The sequence below is a fragment of the Nylanderia fulva genome, unplaced genomic scaffold (assembly GCF_048542155.1).
Source record: "Nylanderia fulva isolate GAGA-0341 unplaced genomic scaffold, ASM4854215v1 Scaffold2, whole genome shotgun sequence".
NCBI lineage: Eukaryota > Metazoa > Arthropoda > Insecta > Hymenoptera > Formicidae > Nylanderia > Nylanderia fulva.
In genome coordinates this window covers 8,442,478-8,464,331 of record NW_028190263.1, presented here as the reverse complement: position 1 = coordinate 8,464,331, position 21,854 = coordinate 8,442,478, and the positions used below count along the sequence as shown (strand labels likewise).

Sequence of the window (21,854 nt, the reverse complement as noted above, 5' to 3'; positions counted from 1 at the left end):
TGTTTTTTTCTTTAAACAGAATGAATTAAAACAAAATATGTGAATGTATTTCTGTGAGAAAAATTATACATCTATTATTAAAAATGAAACGTATAAACTTCAATGTGTGTGTGTGTAAAATTACAGCAATTATGAAGAATATTAATTAATTATACATTCACAAAAAATTTAGAAGCATTGATCTCATAGTTAGATTGTTACAATATAACTATATAATTATATTGCTATATAACTGATATCATATTTAATCATCGTAACACCGAAAATGCAAATTGAAAGAAGAAAAAATTGACAATTTGGTAATAAAAAATTAATAATTTTATTTTTGAACAACTGTCAAAAATCGATATAGTCAATCAATATCGCGGAAAAGCGACAATTACATGTATTTTTAGAAGCGAAAAAGAATTATGCCTTAAAAATTGCAATTGTTTTGATTAACATCAGATTATAATTTTAATCCTTCTTTCATTTTTACTAATTGCTTATAGCTGAACTTTGTAGTTCATAATATTAATTTTTATTCAAAATGTTGTTTAAAACTTTATAATGTTTGATGTGTATGTTGAATATTTAATAATTTTATTAATAATAGTGGTAATGACTCTGCAATATGCATCATGCAAAACAGATGAATTAATGAGAATCAACGTCTTGGATTGGAACGCAAAGTTATTATATTACCTTTGTTTCTTCAATTTTGGCAATTTGTATTGTATTAAAGAATATAAATGTAATATAATAATAATGATAATAATGGGTTTTTGCCTAATGTTGTTTGGTTTATTTTTTTAATTAAGTGCAAAACAAAATTATCGTATCTATTTTAATTTGCAAACTTATTTATTATTAAGGCAAATGAAAATTTGTGATTACAAATAGCACTTTATGCTTAAATCAATCAAATAGCGTTCAAGAATAAAAATATACTTGAATCAAGGATTCCTTTTTTTCTGTGATGAGTTGATTTATTATTGGAAAATTTATATTATAAATACCGCAATATTTATTTATTTCTCAAAATAAAAATTTGCCATGACATATTAGTTACGTTTGATTCCACTGCTCTGTCACATAATCGCTAATACGCAATTAACTTTGCGAAGACATGAAAATATGCACGTCATCAAAAAACAAATAAATATATGTGCTCTTGTAGACTAAAATTTCGGACAAACACATATATTTACAACTTGAATTCTTTCGTGGCAGAGACGAGAATTCATAGTATGGCTCACACAATCGACGGATATCCAGGTCGCTCGCTCGTTGACCTACACAAATGCAATACCTTGCATCGATTATTTTATCAGTTGTATTGCGTGTACATAATGCAAAAGTGACAAACGAAATTTTTACAAGCATCATAAACTAAGTGCAAGGTGCATACGACTTTTCTTATAAGATATAATCGCAGATACGTTGTCGTGAGGGAAAATTTTTTATTTTGCTCATTCACTATTCAAGACTCCATAAAATTAAAATTTTTTCAATATCATGTATAGTAATGTGCAGTCGTGGATACAGAGGTTGCGATACTTTAATGAATTTAATGTTTACATTTATTATCAATTTTTCACGGCATTTAAATATATATTATATACTGCGTAAGTATACGCAAATTTTTATAATCATTTATCGCGCATCCTGAATTTGTGATTGCACATTTATTATTATTATTATTATTATTATTACTATTATTTATAAACTTATATTAAAAAAAGCGTCGCAACCTCTATATAACTGCGTACACACACACATATATATATATATATATATATATATATATATATATATAGATTAATTTTAAAATATTCGGTCATTTAACCTTATGCCAGAGTATATTTTACTAATCAAGAAATTTTAAATACTTTAATATGTATGTAATCTAAAAGTGTTTTCTTGTATTCGATTTCTCATATATATATATGAAACACTTTTAGATTACATACATATTAATGTATTTAAAATTTCTTGATTAGTAAAATATTCTCTGGCATAAGGTTAAATGACCAAATATTTTAAAATTAACCCGCATTATGTACGCTTTGTCTTTTATACGCGCTTTTTTTATAAAAAACTGTGAATAAGCAACACAAGAGGAAGACATCATTCTATGTAAGCATTTAGTTAATTTACAATACCATATGTGAATACTATACTTTTTATTAATGTTTACTGTAGTTTACATACTTTAAATTGTATTTTATATATATATCGGAAAGGTATTAAATACAAAAGCGATCGCACTATTAATAAAATATCAAACAAACTATTTCAATATGTTTTCAATTGTATAGAGGAAAATTGATTAAAATAAAAAAATCGTAATGCAAAAATATCGCCATTATACATAGTTATATATAGTTATATATAGTTTTACAGTTGCGATATAATATTAAGTATCTATAACTATAAATAGTACTAAGTATAAAATAAGTTAAATATAAAATAATGAGTTTGCATATTCAAGGTAATGTAATTATGTGCGCACGTGTATGCATTTCGATTGCTGTATTAAATTTGATCGTATAATTGTTTTTTTTATTTTTATTGTTCAATAATTTTGTTAATTTTGTTTTTTTACGTCATTATATGTGTAGATACCGTATACATATATGTAGCAGGAGTCATTAAAAATTAAAATGAGATTTTAATTATTAATGCGTATTCTCTCGCATATACATGATTGCTTAAAAAAATTTAAGACACTTTAAAAACTATTTATGGACAATTTTAGAGTGAAGATATGCAAAATAAACAATAGTGGAGTATTTGTGTAAAGATAAAAAAACAAATAATCTGATGCACGTTGGCAGAGCCGGATCTAAGGTGTGACGAATGAGGTACCTTGGGCGAGACATAAAAAAAATTTTTTTTTTTTTTTAAATGCGAAAATTTAATTCAAGTAGCAAGCATATGTTATTTTAGCGTGTGTGTGTGTGTGTGTGTGTGTATGCATACATGTGTAAAAAAAGGGATGCCAATTACTAATATTGCTTCGGGTGTCAAGATATCTAGATCCGATTCTGCATGTTGGAGTGTGTTGTGCTATAAAAAATCAATCGATATTAAATTCATTCATTTCTTCGGATAAATAAAAATGATTCACATCACTATTTTAATTCTTAACATTTATTTTTGACATTAAAGTGTCAAAATATATATGATTTCTGCTTAATTATTAAACAATTATATATTTGGCTAGTTTGCAAATTATATAATAGTGACATAAGTTTGATGTGTTAAATGTTTTTCTTTTTGAAGATAACAAAATAAAATAATATCAAATTAAATTATTCATTGCTACTAAGAGTGAATTTTATGAAAAATTAAACGAGCCAATTAACTGGTTTGAATTTTGAAATATAAACTGCACACAAAGTGCACGCGGGCAACTCGTTCTTTCATAAAACTGAATAAATAAAGACATTCTTGTGGCTTTTCTTTCGAAAACAAATAATAAATCAAACATCACATTCTTTTTCCATCGCACATTTTCTATCTTATATTTTTTACAAAGCAAAAAGCTACTCGTGATTATCACATCTACACAGAGCTCGAGGCGAAAGATGAGTCACCGCAAACTTCATAAAATTATTTCTTACAATTATTCATAGCAATAACTCTTACATTCAAATTGTTACAATACATGATCTCCACGATGGCAGTTATTTGTAGTACATAATATAAGTATATAAAACACGAGGAAATCGTTGCGAGAAAAGACAATAATACAATTATATTTAATTTTATTTTTTATGAAAGTAGATTTGAAAAAAAATTATTGTAAATTATAGATCAAATACGTACGTGTCGCGCGTCTACACAGTATGTTCAATAAATAAGGGGACTTTTAAGATATAGAATAAAACACGTATCGTACTATGTTTGAAAGTTATTTTTTATTCGAAATAGTCTCCATTTAACTCAATACAACGTTTAGAACGATCAACCAATTTATGCATAGACTCTTTCATGTCATCTAAAGGAATGTTCTTTAACACCTGTGTCACGGCTGCTTGAATGGCTGGAATATCATCGTAAAACGCTCCTTTCATGGCCGTTTTCAGTTTAGGGAACAGAAAATAGTCGCATGGTGATAGATCGTTTTTAGCTGTTGAAATGATGTCTTTACAATGCTCTACACGAGCGATTTTTTGGTCTTTATTTAATTGATGTGGAACAAAGCGTGCACAGACCTTTCTTTTACCCAAATCGTCAGTTAAAATTGTCCAAATAGTACCAGTAGATGAATTTAATTCTTCAGCCAACATTCTAACAGTGAAATTTCCGTCAACAGCAATGATTTCGCGGACTTTTTCCACCAATTCAGCACGATTACTTCCTTCTGGACGACCAGGTCTTTCATCATCATTCAAATCTTCACGACCATTTTTAAATCGTTTAAACCACTTATGAACTTTTGAACGAGCTAAACAATCATCACCATACACTTTTTGCATCAATTCGTACGTCTCACTAAATGTTTTTCAAAACAAAATTTAATATTTGCTCTTTGTTCCATTGTATTTTTACGACACAAGCACAAAACATACTGTCATTAAAAAGCGCGTAACTTTTTAACCTGTCAACCGATTTACATGAAGTTGGCTGCGTTTGAAAGGTGAGACCTGTACCTTTCTAATGTTATCAACGTTCAATAGATGGCGTTACGTGTTCCATGATTTAAATAAAAAGTCCCCTTATTTATTGAACATACTGTGTAGTTCCAGTCTAGTAAAAGTAAAAAGTCAAATTTCCCGCTTCCCGTGAATATTGTCAGAGAAAATTGCCGCGAGATGGCGCGTACTTTCATTTGCGAGTTGGTCTTCTTTGGTTGCGTACTAGCGCAACTAGATCAGAAAAATCGAAACAAACTGTACGTGTAACCCGGTGCGCGTGTTACAACGTATTACAACGTGTTACGACGATCTCCTGCGTTAATTTTCATCGCGCTTGTGAAGTGATTGATTAGTGAGCACGAGAGAATGCGCCACGTCTCGCTTATTTTCTGACAGACAGTTTTCCAGGTTATCGAAGGTAAGCCTAGTTTTATCTTACAATTAGTTTTGTGATAACCCCTCTCTTTCTCTCTTTTTAAGTAATTACATCCGGCGAATGTCGTTTCGCGGTTTCATCGGAATGACCTTCGAGCCGATCTCGATATAGCGTCAATAACGACGTCATTGGTTCATCTATCGTCTCATTATAATCAGGCCATGTGATGTTACTATTCCATGGCCGCAAATTGTTTATCTCGCGCTCGCTTGTCGCTATGGTGACGCGGCGTAATGTCAAATCGCGCGAACACGTGATGCGATAATTGTGCGGCGTGTCAGATGCAAATGCTGTAATTGCCGTTTCTATTTGTGTATTTTGCTATTTTTAATTCTCGTTTCAGAGTAAAATTCTTCGATTAACGCTTACTGTAGTTTCATTAATTTTACAGTACAATATTTCGTCATTTTTAAATACTCGTCATTTTTTCTTACAAAACAACTTTTAACTGTAAGAGAATACATTCTAATTCGAATTTATGTACGTATTAATATATAACTACATACATACATACGTACATGTAAATATATGTATATTTGATTTTTATTAGAGTTATATTTAATTAAAATAAAAAAAGAAGAGGAAGAAAATAATTTGTCATCGAATGCAATCTTTGGAATTTAACTCGAAGGAAAAGACTTTCTCAATACGTGACAAACAAAAATCAAATACATACACGTATTGAACACGTTCTTTCTTCCGAGATTTAAATTCCAAAGATTCCATTCGATGACGAATTATTTTCTCCTCCTTTTTTAATTTTAATTATACTCATTAGACTATAGTTATAAACTATTTTATTTTGATTTCTAAATTGTTTTATACAAAAAAATAAAGTAAATAATATTTCTAATTGAAAATGATTTTAAAAAAGTCGTGTGTTTGATAAAATCATTCGAAAAGTCTCGGTGATCTATTAAAATTAATTGTATAAAGACAAAAAAAGTGTGTATGTAAATTTTATTTTTTATTCAACTATTCATCGCTTAGATGCTGATATTCGCTCGCTCGAAAGTTAATATGCAGATATCTTCGAAACGAAGGAAGAAATTTTGCACGTAATGAAAAAACATGTAATATAGATCCAAGAAATTTACGTTCCGTAGACTGGCTACGTTTAGCAGAAAAAGCAGCTTTACAACTGTTGTAAAATTCGTGAATCGATGTACTTTTGATCTTAGCTGAATCTAGGAGCATGCACTGATTAAATTCACGAATTTTACAAGTTGTAAAGCAGTTTTATCTGCTGAACACAGCCAATGCCTTTAAAATAAAAGAAATTTCAAGCAGCTTTACAACTGTTGTATAAAATTAGTGAACCTGATAGCTCTTGATCTTATTGTTAGCAGAATTTAAGAGCATGCACCGATTAAATTTACGAATTTTACAACAGTTGTAAAGCAGTTTTATCTGCTGAACACAGTCAATGTCTTTAAAATCAAAGAAATTTCAAACAGCTTTACAACTGTTGTATAAAATTAGTGAACCTGATAGCTCTTGATCTTATTGTTAGCAGAATTTGAGAGCATGCACCGATTAAATTTACGAATTTTCCAACAGTTGTAAAGCAGCTTTATCTGCTGAACGCAGGCAATGTCTTTAAAATCAAAGAAATTTCAAACATTATTATATATATTATATTGTATATATTAACACAAAAAGCAGCTTTACAACTGTTGTAAAATTAGTGAATCTGATGGCTCTGGATCTTGTTAGCAGAATCTAAAAGCATGCACCGATTAAGTTCACGAATTTTCCAACAGTTGTAAAGCAGCTTTATTTGCTGAACGCAGGCAATGTCTTAAAAAAATCAAAGAAATTTCAAACATTATTGCGCGTAGTTTTGGCGCTGGAGGCGCGCTTGATCTCGGTTCCTCTACTCGTCGCCGACTTTCTCAGCTGCTGCTTCTTTTTCTTTTGCTTCTTTTTCGTGACCTTCGTGATCTTACCCGAGTCCGAGGAAACGTCGTCCGACGTCGTGCTCTCGCAGAAGGTGTCACGGCGACACGTGCGCGCCGGTTTCGGTGTCTTCGCGGTAGTCGAGGCCACCGCGCCTCGGAATTTCCGGCGCGGTTCGAGTTTCCGGTGGGGTGGCCTCTGGGGTGACACGGTCGACGTCGCTAGCAGCTTCAACGAATCCGCCTCGATCGTCAGGAAAGAGGATGAGATTTTCGCGCTCCTCGCGTCCTTGATCCTAGAATTCAGGTTCACCGCTCGTTGCCAGTCGAGCTTCGAGTTCTTCTTATTCCTCGACGTCTTCCGCCCCAAGTCCGATCGCGTAGATACCTTCACCTGGGACGTGGTTTGATCAGCGATCCCCTGCTGCCGCTTTCGCCGCGACTTCTTCCGCGTCTTCCTCACGTCGTCCTTGTCTTCGTCGTAAACGAGCAACTGCACTTTTTTCGACTGCGATCTAAAAAAATAATGAAACATCGTATAGGTTATTCGATAGTAGATTTTTCGACACGCTTATTCCACGGACATAGTGTGAATAACTTGAGAATGAACTCACTTTAGCGTGACCTCTCCGTCCGTGGGATAGTGCATCAGAGCGTATCTGGAGACACCCCAACTTAATGGCGTCTTAACGTATTCATCTACGAGACGTCCGGTATCGCTGCCCTCCGCGGTAGACGGTATTCCCGTCCAAATCTGCTGCCTGAATGATGTCAGCTTGATTCTCGCTTCTCGATTCGGTGATATAGGCGATGGAGTCTTAAGCGTCCTGAAAATTTTAATTCATTACATTATTTTGTGAATATTTTTAGAACACAAATTGTGCTGCTTCATTACTATTTTATTAGATTTGATGACCGAGTTATTAATATATTATTTTTATTAATAATGAACATTATAAATAGTATAAGGTGGTATAATGAAAAAGATATAATATTATTATAACTTTCTCAATTTTTATTTTTATTAATAATTTTTAAACATCTTTGGGATGGAAGGGAAACAAAGAAGAAATTAAGAAATTAAAAAAAAATTACTTTACCGAAGACATCGCGGCCTTCGTTGACGAGTTCTCCGATGATCTTTACGCGGCAATAATTCCCCAAAAGATACACTGCGAGGTCTAACGATTTCCGGTAGGATCAGCGTTTTCTCCTGTTGTCTTTCATCTCTTTCGACCGTCTCTCTCTCGGAAAGTTCGACAATTTCTTCACGATTCTCTCGTGTGTTTCTCCATGTAACTGGCAAGATCAGAATATGCATAAACATATATCCGGAGAGAATTTTCTCTTAGAATTTACTCCGAAAATCATGGTAATCGTATATGAAGAATTTTATAAGAATTTCTCTGATTAATATTTACCACAATAAAAAAATATTAATATGTACATACATAGTAAAATTATCGAATATATTTTATATATTATTGTGGTAGATATTAATATTTTTATTGTGGTAAATATTAATCAGAGAAACTCTTCATGATTTTCAGGGTAAATTCTAAGAGAAAATTCTCTGTATGCACATATCATTGTAGAAATAATACAATTATAATTGATGTCGAGATATTAAATTGATAAATGTGTACCGTCGTATTCTCTTCCCTCGCTTCTGACAAAATTTTCATCAGCCGAATCGGTCAGATCGCATAAATCGCTGCCTGGATCCGTGGTCGGCAAATCCATCACTGCGCGCTGCGTCTAAAGCATCGCAAATATTATTTATTATTTCTAAGAATGAGAATTCATCTTTTCATAAAATTCATTTTATAATTTCTGTACATAGAAGAATTAGCGAATTCGATTGGATGCACTAATGCGCATTGGGTGCATATAAAGGTTTGTCACACACAAGTAATTAAAAAAGGAAAATAATTAATAGTAAGAGCTACTATTATTGTTGTTCAATATGAATAATAATAATAATAGCTCTTACTATTAATTCTTTTACTTTTTTAATTACTTATGTCATTGTAAAATTGTGTGCGATAACCTTCATATGCATGCACTCAGTGCACACTAGTGCATTCAACCGAACTCGCTATTAAAGAGAGATGTATACCAGGTTTCTTCTGCGATCCAGATATATTTTCCCTGCGACATCTCTTCTCGCTCTCCTTTTGTAAAGACCGATACTTCTCGGTGGAACAAAAGTCGGCGACGGTGGAGGCGCGCAAAGATACCGACGACGATTATTCGCCAGGAACTCTTCACTGGACCACGCAGCATCCGTGTACTCGATTCTCTCCTCTTCTGATGAGAAGCTTTCCTGCGAGATGTCTCCTTCATCACTAGTCACAAATTCGTCAGATATTAATTTCCGTAAAAATTTTCCAAAAAACGAGAGATATAGAATCGATATTAATGACGGATTATTTTTATAAAACAGTTATACCTTGAATAATCGGTCAAATCGATGTTGGTAGGCTCCTCGGCGCTGGACCCTTCCTTGGTCAATCTGGCTATGATTTTATTCCGAAGTTTTTCCTGTCGAATCGAGCGTTTATTCAGGATTCGTTGCACGGTCCAATCTTTAGACATAATTTTGTAAATTAGATTTCTCGGATGACTCTTTCAAGTGTCTCCAGATTCACAGAGGAATGTGAAGACGCTCTATATATTTGCTACAATAATTTGATATTACTTACGTATAGTATAAATTCCGAGAAAGCACGTGAATCATTTTTATTGAGTAAATTCGTTGTAAAGAGGAAAGTTTGATCGATTTAAATTTTATTGTTACGGTATGACGCCTATATTTCTTGGAAGTTAGCATTTGAAGTCGTACGAATGACGACATTTCCGTTTAATATCCTATTTTAACGTATAACATAATTTCTAAGTAAAGCTGGTCGATATTAATTAAATAGACGACGTTACCTTCATCGGATCCTGATCGGAAAAATCGAGTAGGGTCTCGCAGAAAGCCTTGCCGATCTGTTCGTAGTCTTGAATAGAGAAATGAGTTCCACATCTGGAGCCAATCTTGGAGCCACCCATAGATGCTTCCAAGGTGTAACTATTCTGAACTCCCATCGACCATACAACTACTCTTCCCGTACCTTCCTTTCCTTTCTCAACGTGGAATTTGCAATTTTCGAAAGAAAACTGTGATAGAAAAAATATAATTTAGATGACTGATGAAATAATCAGAGCCAATTAAAGGAGATTATCGTATAAAAAAATTTTCGAATATTGTTTCCTGTCGTAAAATGCTTTATAATTTTTCCAACTCATCAATTGTAATTTAAATTAAATTTAAATCCAAGTATCTGTCATTTAATTAAAAAAATTTTTGAAATACACGGAGAGAATTTTCTCTTAAAATTTACCCTGAAAATCATGGTAATCATGAGACAATATGGTATTGGAAGAATTTTATAAGAGTTTCTTTGATTAATATTTACCACAAAAAATATTAATATGTACATAGTAATTAATCGAACATATTTTATATCTTATTGTGATAGATATTAATCAGAGAGAAACTCTTATAAAATTCTTTCAATACTATATTGTCCTACGATTACCATGATTTTTAGAGTAAATTCTAAGAGAAAATTATGTCTATGTGTGATATTATTGTACTAGATCTTACCTTGTCTGCTGCATTTTTGTGGAGCATCAACGGAAACACTTGTTCCGACAATCTTCCGTTACATCCGGCTCTTTTGCTCTCGCAACCGTAAGCGAATATATTGTGCTTTCTCGAGTGAGCGTGAAGGTCACAGTATATCGCCACCCCGCATTCCTCGAGGAGTCTCCGTATCATCAGCTTCGTGTGCCAAACAGACGGGTAGCTCTCTCGCATCACGGTTCTGTATTGCCGGTTCAAGTCTTTGCCAGATAGCGAGCACCGATTGTTGCCCACTATTACGCCATCCGGATTCAACATCGGTACTAACTTGAAGACGAATCTCTCCCTGAGTTCCTAGAACAATCGCGCGATATTTGTGCCAGTTGTTGAGTTTCTTCAGGCATTCTTCTCAGCGCTCGCAGCTAATTATCGGTGCAACTTTTACCTCGAATATTTATCTATATATAGGGTGTATCTAAATCCTTCCCCGAGGAGTTATACTTTTGTAAAAATTAAATTTTTATTTTTTGAAAAAGTATTAATAAAGATCCTTTTTATTAGGAAAATATCCATCAAGTTTCAGATTTCTAATTTGAGTCTGAAATTTGAGAAGAAAAGAAATAAAAACTTAATTCCACTCTGCATAATTGTAAACGCGTCTTACTCTAGCCCGGTTCGTGTCGCCCGTGAGGAAATCGATGATGCCCTTCATCGTCCAACTCGAGGGTGTTTCCCCAGGGTGCACCCGGGCCGTGATGACGACACCTCTCTTCCTACGCACCTCCTCGTCCTGCGTCGGTGCGGTGATCGTCAAGTAATACACGCCGTTTCCGGCCAGGCTGCGGCACAGCAAGCGCAGCTTGGTGAACCTCGTTTTCGCTGGGTCGGCCACGAGTTTACCGAGATACTCCTGCGACATGTTTACGCGCGTAATTAGAGGTGGAGATTTAATCTACGCAATAAGGTGTACAATCGGTTGCTGGGAATCGTTTAGGATGATAATTGCGAGACGGAGAAACAGGATGCGGATAAATTCCGTGAATAATTTCGCATTTTTAAGAAGCGACGTCGTGGGAAACACATTCCGCGCGATAATTACTGAGAGAATTCTGATTTATCCTCACCACATTTGTGCATTCTTGCGCGCTGTACGAAGAAGATGGAAATCGATCGGAATAATAAGCCCGTGTCGTAATGAGAATGTCGCTTATGATTTATGAACAGTTATTTATAGGGTAGTAAATATGCAATTCTGGTACCTGGAGATCGGTGTACGTGTACGGATAGCAATGTGCCAAGTAAACGATGTCACGATCGTGAGGGAAGGAGATATTGAACGTTAATGTGTGTTTCTCCCTCTCCTCGTCGCTCCTGCAATTATTTGTGCATATTATTTTCCGTTCTAATCCATCGTAATTTTCTAGCACTCACGATGAATCGTTGTTTCGGTAATACGTGATGTTGTCGCCGCACCTTCTCCATCCTACGGATCGAGTGCGAGCGTCTTCCGTAGAGTAGAGAAGAGGCTTGAGACCTTCGTTGTAGAGGCTCTCCTCTTTGCACATATTCACGATCGAGAATCTGTAACATTTATTATATTTTCCAGAGGCCAACTTTGTTGATTATACATAAACTATAATTAATAATAATTCATGTAATATTACAAATTATATAATATTATATAGTGTATCGTTTATATTTCGGCAATTTTGACTTAAAAAAATATTAAAAAGAAATACAAATCTCGATTATATATATTTTTGAATCTGAACCTGAATTCTTCAATTGTACCTGTACGTAATTCTGCTTCTCGTGTTGGATACTTTGAAATAGTACCATTGCGTATGTCTCTGAGTGTAGAGATCTCTTCTTAGGTAGAGCTGATAATACGTGTCAGTGATTTTCACTACCTTGCCGAGATTTCCAGATTCGAATCGCGACTCGAATCGCAGATCCGTGTTATCCTCTTTCGGACGAGACGTCTCGGCGACGAAAAAAATATCATTCTCGTTAGTGTTGTCCTTGGTATCCGTAGTACACGTGGTCGATTCCTCGGTGGAGAACGGTAATACCGTGCTTCCGCCCACGCAAGATCGGCTAAACTATATAGAAATAATGAACCCTTCGTCTTCAGACTCTTATTTTAGTCCTCATTTTATTTCTTATTTTAATATTCTCGCGAATCGATAAAAAAGTACAGATTCGTACTTCTTGAAACTTGTGTCTATTGTACATATATATGGATTATTTATTGACTATTTATGTATTGATCGATCGAGTCCGAATTAGTTGACATACACATGACTCTTAATGACTTACGTAATTAGTAACATTAGTCGGACAGTAACGAAATATCACCGTTCCAAGCTCGTCGCTGATCGGTTTCGGTCTTGGCTCCTTTCCCGTTGGAACATAAAAAGCTTCCGGGGTAGCAGAATTGTGTTCTATGTGGCGAATTCGTTCTGGGATTACCTGAAGAATTATTTTGCCCCGATAAATTAATATACATAATTATATTATACAAATTAGCTTACAGCATCGGCTGTTTTTGTTCCGATTCATTCTCAATAAATCTGCTTGTTTTAGCTGAATTGGCTGCACTAGTTCAGAGTTTATCTCTTAGATCTGTTCTTTTCTGCTGAGTTTATCCTTTTCCCAATGTGGAGTGAAGGAGATAAACTTTGGATTAGTGCAACTAGTTCAGCTGAAAAGAAGAGACCTCTTTTATTCAGACATTGGAAGAAAAAAGGTAAACCCTGAATTAATGCAGCTAGTTCAGCTAGAACGAACAGACCTGATGTCTTGCAAATCGCGCGCGCGAGTGCAAGTGCATCGATTCTCACCTGACACTCGGTCGGCCACCTGGCCGCTTCCTGAATGCTTCCGTCGACGATGCAGCGCGCATCGAGAACCGCTCGGAGAGTTTCCTTCGACGAGTATCGATGCCTAGACAAACTCAAAGGTATCGCGAACAGCGCCGATTCCGCATCCCGTCTCAGAGTCGAGCTATCGTAACGTTCCAGCTGAGATACTTGCAACTCTTGTGGCGCCAGATCAGAAAGCATGCCACCTGCATCGTAAAAAAATTATTTTGTTGTGTATCGCGAAAATAAAATTATATTATTATTTTTATTTATTTCTTAATTTTTTTATTTGTATTATTTTGATAAAATTATTTTTCCTTTTTTATGACTTTGTTTAATTTATTAATAGAGAGATGTTGCAAATAAACAGAGGTAATTACAGTATATTTTACGACTAATGAGATTGTGAATTTTGAGAATTGAGATTATTCTCGAAAAAAAATCGAAAATTTTATTTGCAAAACTTACTTATCTTAACGATGCGCAAATGAAGTAATTACCTTAATAAGAGGAAGGTGTATTGAAATGAATTGAAATAAAAGACTGATTTACAAATTAAAATTTGCAAATTGAATTATTCGCACGAAGTACATATAGGGATTGTAATGATAAGCGTTACATCTGATTGTTGGAGCGTATTAAACGTGCATGTATGAGATCGATTGTTCGTGATTGGGTACAATGTCCGCAGGTTCGCGACCTCTCCCCGACATCTTCATTACCTTATAAATGTATTAATTTTTCACCTGACATTAAATAATGCAACGGAATATATAGAAATTAATTTGTTAGACGTAAACAATAATGCTAATAATCTTATTAGTACACAAAGAGAATTTTCTCGTAAAATTTATCCTGAAAATCATGATAATGGTAGGACAATATGGCATTGGAAGAATTTTATTAGAAGAGTTTCTCTGTGTGATTAATATTTTCACCAAAATAAAAAATATTAAGATCTACCGCAATAAGATATAAAATATGTTCGATTAATTTTACTATATGTAGATATTTTTTTATTGTGGTAAACATTAATCAGAAAAACTCTTATAAAATTCTTTCAATACCTTATTGTCTCACAATAATTTTCAGTGCAAATTTTAAGAGAAAATTCTATTCGTGTAATTTTCAAGCGGTGTACTAATATCGCTCTTGTTTCTTCTCGTTAAATTAAAAGAAGACCTCACCAGGGATGGGTTGGATCGGAAATAGCATGGCCTGAAGATCTCTCACTCTGCTGCTCGATGCCGCCTTCATCATCATCATCTTTCGTTATCTCTCGTCGTTCTCGTCCTCGTCTTGCTCGTCACGATTGTCGACGTCCACTGGGAGTATCGGCGACGTTCTTCCACCTTTAGCATTTTCGTGCCAATCCGTGTAATCTTCCCTCGTCGGTACTTCCTCTCCGAGGAGATACTTGACAATCGGATTCTTCATCTTTATTAAATCACGCTTACGTTCTCATGACTCGTATCTCAAAACTCTTCACTTCTTGTTGCGACTAATTATCGATGTCCTCTTTCACGATTATACAATTAATTATGATAACTTTCGATTTATTACTTGTTTTACCAAGGCAAGTAAATTTGAAAATTAAATTTAAATTAAATTAATTTGAATTAAATTAATTTATTATTATTATTTATTTAAATTATTACTATTATTTTTTAATTTAAATTAAATTAATTTTTTATGAAATTTACTAGAATTTTATTTGACTTGAAACTTCTGCTGCTATATAAATCACCAACACTGTGTTCAAAATAATAATAAATAACGCAGATAATTGTAAGGCGAAAGTGTCAAATTGAGGAAATTTATGTCGAGGCAGGTGAGCGACGAGAGGATACAAGTTGTTAGAAACTATTCTGGAATTTGTGGTAGCTTAGACCTGGCGAACGCTAGAGAGAAACCTGGCCCGCGTTGCTGAAGAGATTGAGCTTGTTCCCTCGTAGATGATTGCCTGACAACCGTCGCGAATCGTGGGCGGAGCCACAACTTCAACGATTGTTCGTTAACTGCTCTCATTCCAGAAAGCCGCCGACGCGGCTCATCGACATAATATCTTCCTCGGGTTCGGGTAATTCGACGTTCCCTATCGACGTTTCCAAAGTATAGGAGAGCTTAAAATCGTCGCAACCGAGAAATACCGTCGCGGAGAATTCGAAACGTGTCTAAAGATAATAAATTACTACTGGGAATTAATTAAGAATGACTTGATACGAAGAGAAGGCTGTCGAGAATATCGTTGATCTGAGGTTTTTCATTTGTGTCTAATTCATAAATAAGTTAAATTTAATTTACGTGACGATATATTTGAATCAAATTATGTTAATTTTTACTACTCGTCGATGTGTCATTTATTTTAGTATCTAACTTGTTGCGCAAGATAGACGTATTTTATATAAAATACTATGAAGGCATTTTTATCAAATATTAGTAATAAGAAAATTATATATATAAATTTCTCTTATTACTGTATACTTGAAAAAATGTATTACTTTATTATTAATTCAGAATAATTTATCATTGAGCAAAGTGTGACTTGTTATTTGAACTAGAAAACTTTCAGATACTTTCATTTTTTATCAATTTATATTCTGTTTTCGCTTATTTTATATATTATCGAAAGTGTTAGCTTTTTAATATTTATTACATATTCTATGTGAATATTATCAACTTATACGGAGAGAATTTCTTCTTAGAATTTACCTTGAAAATCATTGTAATTGTGGGACAATGTGGTATTGGAATTTTACAAGAATTTTTCTGATTTCCCACAATAAAAATATTAATTATGTACAAAGTAAAATTAATCGAACATATTTTATATCTTATTGTTAGAATTAATATTTTTTATTGTGATAAATATTTTAATCGGAGAAACTCTTATACAATTTTTCCAATACCATATTGTCCCACAATTGCCATGATTTTCAGGGCAAATAAAGGAAAATTCTCTCTGTGTAATAGAATAATTGGTAGCGAATTTGGTGAAAAGAAAAACCGTGGTAGACTGTAGGGTTATTATATACAAGAGGGATTAGAGAAGGTGGTCTACCTGGCCGTACCGGGTTTTCCGTCCAGATTATTGATCAATCAACATGCGCCGGACTAAGGAGAACAAAACGTTTCGGTTTATCATCTGGATGGAGCGATCGATAGAATTCAATTGATAGGATTAGTTGGCAAGTTGCCGCCAGAACTTCTATCAAGCGTACACGCAATCGCCGACTTTTAACAGTTCGGTTTAGTCACAATAATATTACCGTTCAATTGCATATCAAACGATATTGGCATTAATGCAATTTTCAAATCCAACTCGCGGACTATTGTATTTCAATTTTGTATATTTATTTGATTAAAATATTTTATCTCATATATCGGCGATATTAATATCTGTATTACGGAGTCTTGGAATAGTTTAAATATTTATTGAAATTTATATTAATCTTTTGAATTATTTTTTAATATTAATATGATCCTCTCTTAATTCAATTTTTTGTTGTTATCGCTCTAAGAATAATTTTGCGTACTATACAGAATTATCTGTATTGTTCTTCACAATATTATATAGAAAAGTTTTTCGACGTAAACGAAATGTCTTGAACATTTGTTTATTTATTTCAGATTACAAGAGTATTTCGGAAATCACATAAGAAATAGCATTGAAAACAAATTCACCATGGGACGTACAGTGACTGTCGCTGTTTGCACGTTAAATCAATGGGCGATGGACTTTGACGGAAATAGTAGGAGGATCCTGCAGAGTATACAAGAGGCAAAAGATGCTGGCGCCACTTATAGAAGCGGTCCAGAGCTCGAAATTTGGTAATTACATTTGAGAAAATTAATTTTGCCGCTTGTCAAAATCTTCAAGGAAATGCTGCTGCCCTCGAGCTTCCATTTTTTAAACAGCATATTTTTATAGCATTATATCTTTCTGCTTACATACTACATTTTTGTTATATTTATTTTATATTTATATAATTATATTTTTATGCGTTATTTGATATTAATAATTATATTTTAAAATATTTTTATTTAACAGCGGTTACAGCTGCGAAGATCACTTTTACGAATCCGACACGTTGCTTCATAGCTGGGAGGTTTTAGCAAACCTTCTAAAGTCCAGTATTTGCGAGGATATATTGATAGACGTAGGCATGCCGGTGATGCACAAGAATGTGACGTATAATTGCAGAGTGGCTTTCTTCAATAAGCGAATTTTACTGATTAGACCGAAAATGCAACTCTGCGAGGACGGCAATTATAGAGAAAGCAGATGGTTTTCTCCTTGGAGGAAGGTAATGGAATATTGTGTACTTTCTTGAACAATCGATCAAAGTGGCGATCATGCACGCGATAATTTCGTTATGTCTTTTTAGGAACGTACGGTCGAGGATTATTGGCTGCCGCGAATGATATCGCGGATCACTGATCAAGTAAAGGTACCATTCGGGGATGCAGTTATCGCGACCAGGGACACGTGCATCGGCTTCGAAATATGCGAGGAACTTTGGCATCCAGCCAGCAATCACATTCCGATGTCACTGGACGGCGTGGAAATTATTGTGAATGGTAAAAGCGCGTTTGATACTGTGTGTGATGTTATTTGGAGGCGATTTTTCTTCTGTGAAAATGTCGAGGCACTAATAAGTTTGCTTTAATAGAATTGTAATTTAAAGCTTAGTTATAAAGATATATGATAGTAAAAATTAGGAATCTGCAAAAAATGATGACCTCCTTCAACATTTTCGCTGAGGAAAAATCGTTTCCAAATAATGTCAGGAATCTAACTGTATATCAGTGATTTGCTGGGTACGGGAGACCCATATATAGACTCGTTATCTTTTTTAATTTCTTTCATTGTGCTTATCTCTTTACACTTTGCGCAACATCTTCACAAAGATCCCTAACAGATGATTTTTATTCAATTCTTTTCATTGCTTCTATAGAATACAATTAAAAGAATTAAATCTAATTTTGACTTGTTTTTTTTTAATCGAAAGGAAGCGGTTCGTACTTCGAACTGCGTAAAGCCTACGTCACCGTAGACCTCGTTAAATCGGCTACTTCCAAGGCTGGCGGCTGCTACATGTTCAGTAATTTACGTGGATGTGATGGCGGCAGAATATATTTCAATGGCGGTTCCAGCATCACCTTCAATGGCAATATATTGAATCGCGGAAGACAATTTGCTCTTGAAGACGTCGAAGTGACCGTCGCTACATTCGATCTTGAGGATATAAGGTTTTGAACTCGACCAACTATTTCAGATAGCGATGCCTAGTATTCGATTACTCGGTAGAATACCGGATATTTCTACATTCATTTTGAAATAATTAGGAAAAAAATTGTAAAAAACTTCGGATACCGAGTTGCTATTTGGAAAAATATGTAGCGCACTATCGTAATATTTCATCTTCTGGCAGGACATATCGAAACAACATCAGATCGCGATCACATACGGCAGCCGCATCGCAAAGTTATCCGCGCGTGGCAGTCGACTTTGAGCTCACGTCGCAGAATCTTATATCGAATCCACCGGATCGACCGATTGATGGAATCCAAGATGTGTATGGTGATGATGACTCACAGTCGAGTATCAAGTATCATTCTCCGGAAGAGGAGATTGCGATGGCACCCGCTTGCTGGCTATGGGATTATCTCAGGTGCGAACTGAATTTTATGCAATCTTTTAATATCTTCTTTTTCCATATGAGATGCTTCTAAAAATATTTATTTGTTGATACGTGTATATATATATATACACGTATCAACACGTTTCTATTATACTGAAGATGGTCCAAAGAAAGAACCGAAACGTTTATACTGAATAAACTTGTTTATAGTATAAGTTATTGTGTTATTTTTGCGCTTCTTCTATCGCGATATATAGTATATATTGTACTATGTGTTTTAGACGATCTTGTCAAGGGGGATTTTTCTTACCATTGAGCGGGGGAGTCGATTCATCATCCTCGGCATGCATCGTATATTCGATGTGCGAAATGATTGTCGAGTCGATCGATAAAGGAGGTAAGATATGCGTTGCCTCCCTTTGACCTATGAACATTTTAAATAATTATTTTTTGCATTTAGATACGCAGGTTTTAGCGGATATTAGAAAAATTGTAGGCGATTGCGAATATGTACCAATTGATCCGAAACAATTGTGCAACACTCTCCTGGTTACGTGTTACATGGGAACGGAAAATTCATCGGCAGATACCAAGGCCAGAGCGGCCGAGTTGGCCAGTCAGATAGGATCCTATCATCACAGTATAGTCATAGATACCGCGATATCCGCGATTTTAGGAATTTTCCAACAGGTTACCAAAATGACGCCGAAATTCAAAGTGCAGGGTGGATCGCCTAGAGAGAACTTGGCCTTACAAAATGTGCAGGTAATCCTTCTCGAATCTTTGACGGGCACTAATATCTCGATTGTTAAATTATCCACTTCTATATCTCTAGTATTTTGCTTTCAGGCCCGATTACGAATGGTGATCGCTTACTTATTCGCTCAATTAATGTTGTGGGTCAGAGGCCGTCCGGGTGGTCTCTTGGTATTAGGAAGCGGTAACGTGGACGAGGCCTTACGCGGTTATCTCACCAAGTACGATTGCAGTAGCGCTGATATTAATCCTATCGGTGGCATCGCGAAAGACGATCTCAAAAAATTCCTCCATTACTTTAGGTACGCATGTATGCAAAATAATTAGTGACATTAGTTATGACAGTCATATTAATTAATGAGTTTAAAAAGTTAAGATGGTAAAAGTCGAACATTATTTTTGAATTTCAGAGAGAAATACGGAATATCTGCTTTAGACGGTATTGTGAAGGCACCACCCACGGCGGAATTGGAACCGCTGCAAGCAGGACAACTCGCACAATTGGACGAAGTAGACATGGGTATGACGTACAAGGAACTGTCAATCTTTGGACGACTGAGAAAACAGTATTGTTCCGGGCCTTTTACAATGTTTTGCAGACTTGTACACATATGGAAGCGTTGTTCTCCGAAAGAAGTGAGTGCATGCGCGCTTCGATAACAAGTTATCTTGGAATCAAACTTTTAATAAATTTCTATTTCAGATTGCCGATAAAGTAAAACACTTTTATAGATGTTACGCTATAAATCGTCACAAGATGACAATATTAACTCCATCCTGCCACGCGGAGACATACAGTCCCGATGATAATCGGTTTGATCATCGTCCCTTCCTCTATAATCACTCGTGGAAGTGGCAGTTTGCGGCGATTGACGAACAGGTGAGAATAATGCAGGAAAAAGTTGATCTTGTCTCGAGTTCTAAAGTATTGGAATGTGAGAGGAAACTCCATACCAGCGAAGTAACATCGCGATTAGGTTGTGAGAATGCAAGTTATGGAAAAAGGTCTCATGTGCAACGTAAAGCCTGGCGTGTCGCGTGCAAGATGATTCGTAAAAGCTGAATTTTCTTATCGATAAGACTTCTTCGTCGAGATTCGTATCAACGGCGAGATCGAGCTAGAAAAATAATTAGTACGTTGGAAAGTTTTCGTTCATTTTTTTCGATGTAAGGGTTAGCAAGCGAATAATTGAATGATAGTAGTATAGAAAAGTAGGTATAGTATAGTAAAAATAAAACGATAGCATAATGCGATGTCTTGCTAACCCCTGGAAATTTCATAACTTTTATGACAATTTCATACTTCATGGATTAAACTATTTTCAGGTCAAACAATTCAGCGAAGAGAAACCGTCCAGATCACGTAAAGCTGCTCCGGAAGTGCTTCCCAGATTAAAATTTTTTGGCGCCGAAATCAGTGAGTAAATAAAACAAAGTGCCCGCATTAACGAAGCACGTCGAGCACAGCGGTCGACAAAATCGTCTTAATCGTTAAAATGCGGTGAAAACCTACTGGAAAACCTACCTCCAGAGCTGCACACAAGATTAACATAATCTGCCTCGAAATGTCAACTAGTGCACACCTATATTCCTCCACCTTGGTTTCTATCGAGGAGTCATCACTGGCATCATTCTCTGTTGCAGATGAGATGCATCCAGGAGTAGTAGTTTAACCGTAGCAGTAGCACTCTTTTATCATTTTGATATTGCAGCATTGCAATAAATGGATAATCCGTATTTCAAGCAGCATGATGGATTGTAATCATTGAACGAGATTAATATTTAAGAAATTTTTATGAACAACGAAATACTGATAAAAATTATTTTGTGAAAGTCTATTTTATCTGACAAAATAAAAATATTAAATAAAAAATATGATGCGTAAATTCTAATTCTGATGTACTTTCTAGAATTATCCGACATCTTTGAAAATCTTGACTAACAAAATTTGACGATTGGTACGATATAGCAGATGTGTCAGATACATATTGTACAG

At 34.8% G+C, this 21,854-nt stretch overlaps 2 protein-coding genes across 3 annotated transcripts; one reads left to right on the top strand and one right to left on the bottom strand.

Moving 5' to 3' along the window:
- The first annotated feature begins 4,808 nt into the window (after positions 1-4,808).
- Nadsyn (NAD synthetase) lies at positions 4,809-21,750 on the top strand. 2 transcript variants are annotated; one of them, XM_029310403.2, is made up of 13 exons: positions 4,809-5,043; positions 17,088-17,288; positions 17,509-17,764; positions 17,846-18,038; positions 18,470-18,710; positions 18,893-19,132; positions 19,384-19,499; positions 19,563-19,867; positions 19,952-20,160; positions 20,269-20,494; positions 20,562-20,738; positions 21,185-21,275; positions 21,503-21,750. In XM_029310403.2, exons 2-13 carry the CDS (start codon positions 17,143-17,145, stop codon positions 21,529-21,531), a joined length of 2,229 nt encoding a protein of 742 aa, XP_029166236.1. In that variant the 5' UTR covers positions 4,809-5,043; positions 17,088-17,142; the 3' UTR covers positions 21,532-21,750. The 2 variants fall into 2 exon arrangements, with proteins under 2 accessions (XP_029166236.1, XP_029166237.1); XM_029310404.2 differs by lacking the exon at positions 4,809-5,043 and adding an exon at positions 13,285-13,342.
- LOC114937061 (cytosolic carboxypeptidase 3) lies at positions 5,948-15,055 on the bottom strand. The gene is made up of 15 exons (XM_029310401.2): positions 14,645-15,055; positions 13,437-13,663; positions 12,913-13,065; positions 12,385-12,695; positions 12,025-12,174; positions 11,853-11,964; positions 11,258-11,503; positions 10,615-10,947; positions 9,897-10,124; positions 9,412-9,503; positions 9,079-9,307; positions 8,606-8,717; positions 8,060-8,258; positions 7,574-7,786; positions 5,948-7,474 (listed from the first exon to the last, which is right to left on the bottom strand). Exons 1-15 carry the CDS (start codon positions 14,721-14,723, stop codon positions 6,883-6,885), a joined length of 3,276 nt encoding a protein of 1,091 aa, XP_029166234.2. The 5' UTR covers positions 14,724-15,055; the 3' UTR covers positions 5,948-6,882.
- Positions 21,751-21,854: the final 104 nt, after the last annotated feature.